The 8,860-nt window shown below is 43.0% G+C and overlaps 1 protein-coding gene across 1 annotated transcript; it reads right to left on the reverse strand.

The window, feature by feature from the left end:
* Positions 1 to 5,757: 5,757 nt before the first annotated feature.
* On the reverse strand, positions 5,758 to 7,704 carry LOC138515215 (histone-lysine N-methyltransferase, H3 lysine-79 specific-like). Its single transcript, XM_069630171.1, has one exon. It carries the CDS (start codon positions 7,702 to 7,704, stop codon positions 5,758 to 5,760), a length of 1,947 nt encoding a protein of 648 aa, XP_069486272.1.
* Positions 7,705 to 8,860: the final 1,156 nt, after the last annotated feature.

The raw sequence follows: 8,860 nt of genomic DNA on the forward strand, positions 1-8,860 counted from the left end.
GCACCCATGAAAGGGGCCTTGAGGGGGAGTGCTGTCATGGCCACAGGCCCCAGAACACAAAAACCACACCATCTAGTGATGGGGACAATGGGTCACTTGACTCACATATGTCCTTTTGGCACCCATAAACACAGGGGCCCCGACTGGACTCAGTCCTGGTGTCTTTGGCACCAGGCTCATATAGAGATGTGAGCAGGAACACTTTATTTCAGTGTAGGAGTGCTTTTACTTTATTTTAGTGCAGAAGTGCTTTTATTTTACAAGATCTTCCCAGGAGCTGAAAGCCTTTATTCCAGAGAACATCCTCATGTGCTGACTCATCGGGTGTGGCTCCCTAGGCCTGGTCTTCATGTGCTGACGCATCAGGTGTGGCAGGGTGTGGCAGGCAGGCTGAACCTGGTGGGTGTGGCTTCAGAAGCTCAGCTATATAAGATGCTCCATCCTTAAGGCCGGTGCTTCACGTTATTGTGCACTCGCGTGCAACGTGACGCTCACGGCCGCTTGGACCAGTTTACTTTCCTTTGAAACCAGGCGTTCTCCTGTTTACTCACCTCCAGGAAATCAGTGCTTCATCTGCAGACTCATCTCCTGACATCCAGTGATCTTGATCCCGATGCCGCAGCACCGTACTCCGCATCCACGAACTCCGACCCTGCGAAGAAGAAGAAAGACATGGTTAGAACATCAGTCCTAGGGCTGCGCCGCATTTGAACCCTCTGCGCCCCCTAGTTAACAATTTACCAGCTACAATACTGTTGCAGCTTCGTTCCTCATTCCCTCTGGCTGCCGCCTCGAGCTCTGCAGCTTCTGCCAGGCCTGCAACATCACCTGCAAGGGAAGAAAGCAAAAGAGCAAACATCAAAAGTAAAACGGACAGCAATACAAGACAATAAACTTTACAATGCAACAAAAACAGACAAGGAAAGACAAAGGCCAAAAGGAACACTTACCTGAAGTATAGTGACTTAGTTGCAGCAGGACTGGACTACCACGTGCAAGGGACCAGTGAAGGAACTCGATTCAGATCATACAATCGCCCCTGCCAGAAGCAGCAGGACGGAGTACTCGCCAAAACTAATTAACAGATGAGTTTTCCAAGGACAGCGCATCTCAAGGGTACCATGCTTTGGGAGAAGGGGCCTGGAAGGGGATCAGGCGCACAAGTTGGCATACTCACGCCCCCTTTCTCCACGCAGGAGCTGTCCCGAGCAGCATCACCTATTACCACCAGTCACCACATGAGAGCAGAGGGCGAAGTCTTACCCGAGCGGCCTCACCCCTGGGAGGGCTGCAACCATGGCCCAACACCTCCGCAGAGACCAGGTGAGCGTAATATTCCTCTATTTATTCTGGGGATGGTGTTTGCGCCTCGAAGTCAAACTGACCGCCAGCCATACTCTGCCATACCTGGGAGTCCCTCCCAACACAATCATAAAAGTTAATGTATGCCCTTCTATAGGGATATGATATGATTTCACCAATGAGCTTCGTGTGGGGAGACATTTAATGTTGCAATGTGATTGATGGTGATTAGTTTAGATGACTATAAAAGCTTTTGATTTAGGGGAGTATCTTCGACAGCATCTTTTCATGCAGTTCTGTTCTGCGTTCTGTTTGAATATTGCAGTCCCAGCTGCGTCTGGGGCCCTGAATGAAACTGTGTTACTTCTTGCCTGGCGTACACGCCCTTTTGACTACTTTTGAGATATTTTACTGGTGAGTTCCGAGGCAACCCTCTGAACAGATGTATAAACAGTATAAGAGTGTTAATGTGATATACTGGAAGTTAAACCAAGTGAACATTGTAGGAAGACCTGGGGAACAAAACACATCAGGCGGTGAACTCTTTTTGGAGAAAGATACCTGGCTGGAGAGTACACCAGGGGATCTGCAAGATCCAGAAGGGCTGGATTCCTGGCAGGGAAGTATATCAGGTAAACCCTAAAGTCCATGACAAAGAGAGATACAGTGAAATATGCCTGGCAGGAAAGTATAGCAGGAAACCATTCTTGGATCAGTAATATGAAAGAGACATTTTGCCATCCTGTCATTTGTGAAGTAGTTGTGAAAAATATACATTGTTACATCATTTAAAGCTGAAGAGGCTTCTTTTGCTACCTTCCAAAGGGTGTTGTGGGAAAAGGCATTTCTACTATTTCTGAGGAATCATTGTTTGAAAAAGACACTGTTTGCCATTCCTAAGAGACTGAATTTGTGAAAGAAATATTATAGCCACCATTAAAAAAGCTCAGACCTTAAGAAAGACACTGTGGTTGAACTACCTTAAATAATCCAGGGCATGGCAACCCCTCCTGGATTCAAGCTTTATTTGTAGAACTTTTTTTTTTTGTATTTAATCAAAAGATTTTTACAAAATGACATTTTGTCATAAAATTTGCATGCAACAGGTTGTCTCGCTGAGTGAAACAGATGGTCTCGCTAAAATGTGCCGTCCTCGCAGACTATGATCGTGGCAGATTGAATGATTCTAATATTTTGTATGTAGCTATCTGCCATTTTGTCTTGTCTCCTCCCATTAAGCGAGCCCAACAAGTGTCTTTGTCAGCTATGATAAAATCTGAAAAAATATGTCTCAAATAACGGCTTCTCACTTGTTGGTTTGCGGCACATTTTAGCAGTAAATGACGTATTGATTCTGTTTCTTGTACATTGCAAAAACGACAGAAATTGGATGCAGTTTTGCCTCTTATTGCCAGGATCTCATTTGTAGGCAAAAGATTGAGGCGAGCACGTAGGAGCATGTCTCTCCCATTCCTGCAAGGGAATTTTTTGATGAATTCTTGTAATTCATTTAGTCTTTTGACATTTGGTGGCAAGTGTGCAGTTAGCTTATTTTTTTCCGCGCTTTCCAGAGTTAGTATCCAATCGTATTCTCACAATTTTTTGAGGACTTTTTTCGGATTGGTGATTAATGTATCTTCATTCACCTGTATTTGTTTCAACACCCGGATGTTGTCGTTTTTCCATTTCATTAGGCTTCCGGTAGTAGTTCGTTCAAGTTCCTGATTTATTAAGTTATAAATTGAAGGGGGCTCCGCCATCCGGCATTTCCTATAAAGCATCAGTTTTGCCTGTTCTACCGAGCTTTTAAGGGACGGCAAACTAAGCTCTTTGCAAATCGAAGCACCCGCTTTGAATTTGGCAGCATGAGGACTTTTCTCCAAAACTTTGCCTCCATTTTTGTCCAGATATCTAATGGCAAGTTTATCATGGCGTCGCCTCCATATGATAGGGTTGGCATCACCTTTTTCTTATAAAAATCTCGCACTGGTATCGGCGAGTATCTGCCAAACTTTCTGTCTATTGCCCTGGCTTGGGCTGCCATTTGGTTTACTTTCGTTGTTAGCGCTATTTGCATAGCTTTGTCTTGTTTTGTGCTGTCTAATGTGACTCCTAGGTATTTGAAAACCAAGACTGTTTCAATCGGCTTGCCCTCAAGATTTAAGCAGGGTCCTTTGCGTTTACTAGTCGACTTCTCGAATCTCAGCAATTTTGTTTTTTTAGCATTGATTTCCAGCCTGTTTTCTTGCATATACTTCTGCAAACTTGCCATTTGTCTCTGTAATCCCACGGGAGTATAGTCTAAAAGGACTAGGTCGTCCGCATAAAGAAGCCTCGTTATAGATGTTTTGCAAATTTTCGGTGGGAAAGATCGTGTTGTTGCGTCTGAGCCTTTTATCTCACCTATGAATGCCAAGAACAAGGCCGGGGCCAATGGACACCCCTGTTTCACACCTCTAGCTGTTGATATCGGGTTTGATAGTAAACCATTTTGATCCAAACGGATCCGCATATTGGTGTCTATATACAAAGCCTTGATTGGGTTTAGCAAGGTGGCTGGGCAATCCCACGCCTCCAATTTAGACTAGAGCCTAGTACTGTCTATACGATCAAAGGCCTGGGTCAAATCGATGAATGCCACAAAGATGTTTGGACCCCTTTCCAGGACTTTGTTTTTCAGGACGGAAAGAAATAGGATATTGGCCGTCGTGCCCATATTTTTCTTAAATCCCGTTTGGAATGGGTCATCACATGGAGCATTTGCTGCCCATAGCTTGAAGTGATCTAGCAACATTGCTCCAAACACTTTCCCTATGACATCAAGCAACGCGATTGGTCTGTAGTTCGCTGGGTCCTTTTTATCTCCTTGTTTAAAAATGGGTACCACTGTTGCTGATTTCCAAGACGGTGGTATGGTTCTCAGGTCCGAACATTTTCTGAAGATTTTACTCAGTAGGCTTGCCCACTCTTCGGGATTTGTTTTTAAGTCCACATTAGTAACCCCGTCGGGCCCCGGGGCTCTTGAGTTCTTTAAACTTAAAATCTTTAGTCGGATCTCCTCAGGGTCATCCACTTTAAGCCATGGTCCTTGCTCACATCCAACGAGTTCGGTAGAAGGTTTCGTTGGAGCCAAGTACATTGTTTCAAAATGTTTTACCCATGTTGCTTCGCCCACCTCATTTATTAAGGATTTTTCTTGTACATCCATCGTGGCTCTCAAGGTGCTCCAAAATTCCCTTGTATTTCTCCCACTTATCAATTTTAAGATGTTTTCCGAGTCCTGTTGGTAGAGTTTTAACCTATGTCCTCTAACCCAGGATTTATATTGTTTTGCTGCAGTCACTGCTTCTTCATTTGCTGCCGATGTACCTTCAATTTTTGCTCTACGTTGGAGTTTGCGAAAAATACGACGTTTCTCCACCAGAGATTTATCAAACACATGTTTTGGCGGGTTTCCTCCGAATTTTTTTCAAATGCAGTTTTTTTGTACTTCGTTAGGAGCGGGATATAGTTGGTTTTGTTTACTTCTGCTGTCTCCGTCATGGAAGTAAATCTGTTCTCTAATTCCACAATGTGCTCCTTTGATATTTTTAAACGATTTCCTTGTCCATTGATTATGATGTTGTCTTCCATATAGTCATTCGGGGTGCTTGAGGCTTCCCAAGAAGTTGAGAGCAGGTTATGGTCGCTGGACCTTGTTCTAATTATTCCAAAGTCTTTTGTTATGGCCAAAATTGGTTCAGTAACAAACATGTAGTCTATTGTTGCCTTAGAGTTGTTCCTTTCCCATGTTGGCAGCCGCTTTGGGTCTGGGAAGGCTTCATGTAAATTGTGCAGATTTCTCGATTTCATCAGGCTGGTCCATAATTCACCGCGCTGTTCTCTCGGCTGTCTGTATACTTGGCTATTTCCTTTCTCTTGGACTGTAGAGCAAATTGCGTTTAAGTCCCCGCAGATAAGGAAGTGATTTACTAAATGATCCGCGAGGGCTACATCCAATGCTTCTTCAACTTTTTCCAGGAAGGTGGTTGTTTCTGTGGCTGCTGGGTTCCAATAGACATTTGCTATTATTAGTGGTGTTTTTCCATAGCCCTCCCTATTATTTATCTTGCGGGTCCATGAGGCTTTCACCATCAATATGTCAAGATTACTGATCAATGTCTTGTCTAGTTTAATCCCACTTCCATTTCTACAGGCAATCAGGAGCCCTGATGATGGTCTGCCCAAACGGCCCTTATTAGCGGGTGCCAAAATTAAATCAAATCCTCTCATAGAGGGTGGTTCACACAGCCAGGTCTCCTGGAGGCATATTAAATCATATGCTCCCAAGGTCATGTCACTGGCGGATAGGAGGTGAGAGTGTCCTCTCGTGTTCCACGAGCACATTTTTATTAGCTGCTTCTGTTCTCCTCCCTTGCTTGTCCCTTGTAGAATGTGCTCGACTCCAAAAAACTGCTATTTTTGCTTCTTTTCTGTTAGCGCTTTTGGCAACCAGGACCATATTCCTTTCATTGGGGCACATTTTAGTGGAAGTTCGCTCTCAATTTTGTTTTGTTGTTGTTCTTGATTCTGATCCTTTCGGGCTGTTATTTCCCTGGCTCTGTGAATCTTTCTTGGGTCTTCTTGTTTTCGTTCCTGTTTTCGGGGGGATGTTTCCATGACGCTATATATTTGTCTCTTGTCTTCTCTCTCATTTCTTCCGTTTTGGATGTTATCCTTCAAATTCAATGATTTTTGTCCTTCTCGCTTTTTCATTTCTTGCGCCTTTTCCTTAACGCCGGGACTTGTGTAACTTTTCTTTATTTGCAAGTTGGAATTCCTCTGTTTATTCAAGTTTTTATCCGGAGATTCTTTCCTCTTCCTTTCTTTACTGTCGTATTTTTCCTCTGTCTGCGTCACTGGGTACACTTTTAAGTCATATCCCATATTTTCTAGTTCTCTTTTATTTTCAAGCAAGATATTTTTTAACTTTGTTGACGCTATATGCAAGTAAGTTCTAGCCTTGGTGTGTCTATGACTTGGTTCTACCACTAGCAAATCTTCTGATTTGATATGTTTTAGATTTCGGATATAGTTGAACAGCTTTAACACCGATTTTCTATTTAGTATTACCTTGTCCTCATTTTCTTCCACTTGCGTTAATTTGATCTGCCATTTCGCTTGGTCCCATTTCCTAAGTTTTTGATTGGGCCATTTGGTCGTAGTTCTATGCTGCGCACTCAATTCTCCATTGCCGCCTAATGAAGTTGCAGAGATCTTTTCATTTTTTCCACGTTTGTCGTGTTTATATTTCATATCCCTGCTCATTGGCGTGTGCCCTCTTGAGCTTTTGCTTTTTCTCTCTTGTTCGTCTTGACGGTACTGAAAGTCATTTCGCTGTGTTCGATTGGAGCGTTCGCCCTCACGGGTCTCTGCTCTTACACGGAGCTGGTAGTCTACCTTCTTTAGAGTTCTGCTACTCCGTTGTTCTGGTGTTCTTGATCTAGGCCTTTCTCTCTCCTTTTTTGTTTCCATCATTTGTTTCAGAATTTTTTGTCTCGGCGTTTCAATTACCTCAATTTCATTTTTGTCTCGGCTACTGGTTTTTACCATTTTTTGTTTTAGTCGTTGTTCGGTCTGTTGTGAATTTACCTCTATGTCATTGTCTGCTTTGTTAGTTTTACTGGCCGATTGTAAATACAGAGTTTTAGAGATTTTCTTTGGGCTCATTTCTGAAGTAGAGTCTTCCGACACGTATTGACTCAGGTTCATTAATTCCTCGTTTACCAGAAAATCATGAGTCATCTTCAGTGGTGATGTATTGTTCGTTTCTAAGCTTTCCTGTTTTTTTCTGGGTTCTGTATTTGTGTTCAAACTCTCCTCCGGGCGTACTTTGTCTTTATGATTTACTGGCCGCTTAAAAACTTGAAAAATCGCCTCTACTGATTCTGTGCCTGGCTTGACCAGCTTAGGTGACAGTATTTTTGTTCCCCTTTTTTTTTGGACGATTTTTCGCCCCTGAATTTTTTCTCCTGATACTTCGATTGTAATTTCTGGTGTGTTTGAGTTCGATGTAGACTCAAATTGGCCTGATCGAATGTTCGTCTCTCCTACTTTAGAGGCTTTTTCTATTAATGATTTGCTCGCTGTTAAGTCTATCATGGTGATCGTTTGAGTCTCTATAGTTTTTGTCGCCACTGCCTGCACCTCATCTTTCCCACGTGTTTGTTTAGACGTGGCTAATGAATCTTGGTTTACTTCTTGGTTGTTTTTTCCCCTGGCTTCTAAGGCCATGATATAGGCTTCTAAAAAAATGACTTTGCTATACATCATTGCTTGAATACTAGTATGATCCTTCAATGAGTCGGCGATGGCTTCATAGAGCTTCATAAATGGAGAAAGTGCTATGTTTACTGATGACATGATGGAAAGTAGATCAGTCTTTTTATTTAAATGTTCCGCTGGACTCGAAGAATGTTGTTGCATTGAGGATCTCCTTGTTGGGGCATCAATTACAGTTGTTGTCGTATTCCCCCCCTGATTTTGTGATGGTGCGGCAATGTCAAGTAAGCGACTTCGATTTTCCGTCGTATCTGGTCGAGGGCTAAGTGATTCATGGCCCCACAGGTTTTGATGGAGGTTCGACCAATTTTTCTTCGTTTGGGCCTGGCCTGATGTTATCACCTTAGACGGGATTGACAGGTCAACTGAGTGTGTGTTTTCCTCCATTTTGCTCAGATGTCGTTCCCGTCTGGTCCCATCGTTTGCTTTCGGGTCGGACTCCTTGAATGGGTTAGTAGATGTTACATTATCTGGTTCAAACATACTTCCTTTGTCCAGTTTCGAAAAAAAGTGTGGTATCTGCTTCCCGCCGTATTTTATTTGTCTTGTCCATCCCTGTTGGTGTACCACCAGAGGATTCTTCTTTCTCCATGGTGTTCGATTTTTCAAATAGGCTTTCTATTTCCGGTTGGTTTTTTGATTTCTCCTGCTCTCTAGCCTTCGAATTGTCCCGTTTCTCCCCCTCTTCTATCATTTCTGTATCGATTTGTGGATGCAGATCGCCATTGGGCGTCTCTGTTTCTTGCAAAATCGTTGGGGGGAGTAGTGTCTTGGGTATCTCGGGATCTTCACTTGCTCCTCTATCTAACTGGTTAAATGATCTCTCTTTCTCCTCCAATGTTGAAACGTCCCTTGATCTTTGCCTTCCACTTTTTTTGCAATCTACTCTTCGTAGTTTAAAAGGGGGTAAGCATTCGTTTAAAGCATCAAGTATCTCCATATCCGATAGCTCCATATGATGTCTATTTACCCCTGTTGTGTTTACTCGAGACGTGAAGTAGTTGGTCACTGAGTTTTTTTCATTTGTTATTAGCCTATTTTTGTTGAAGCATTTACCACCATTGTTTCTTTTTGTGGTAATTTTGACCATTTGTCTTTGCCTTTTTTTTTTGTTAGGTGTTTTACTGACTTCGCTGACGGTAAGGATTGCTTCTATGTCTGTTTGGTTGCTCTTATCATCTATCCAGCCTTCCGTCTCCCCGTGGATTTCCGCCTCCACTTGGATCCGGACCGGCGT

Source organism: Ambystoma mexicanum, chromosome 6q, assembly GCF_040938575.1.
Source record: "Ambystoma mexicanum isolate Mex_15411 chromosome 6q, UKY_AmexF1_1, whole genome shotgun sequence".
Classification (NCBI taxonomy): domain Eukaryota; kingdom Metazoa; phylum Chordata; class Amphibia; order Caudata; family Ambystomatidae; genus Ambystoma; species Ambystoma mexicanum.

Excerpts from the sequence above, each read along its gene's own strand:
- LOC138515215 (XM_069630171.1), bottom strand. The coding sequence starts at position 7,704 with ATGTCATCAGTAAACATAGCACTTTCTCCATTTATGAAGCTCTATGAA.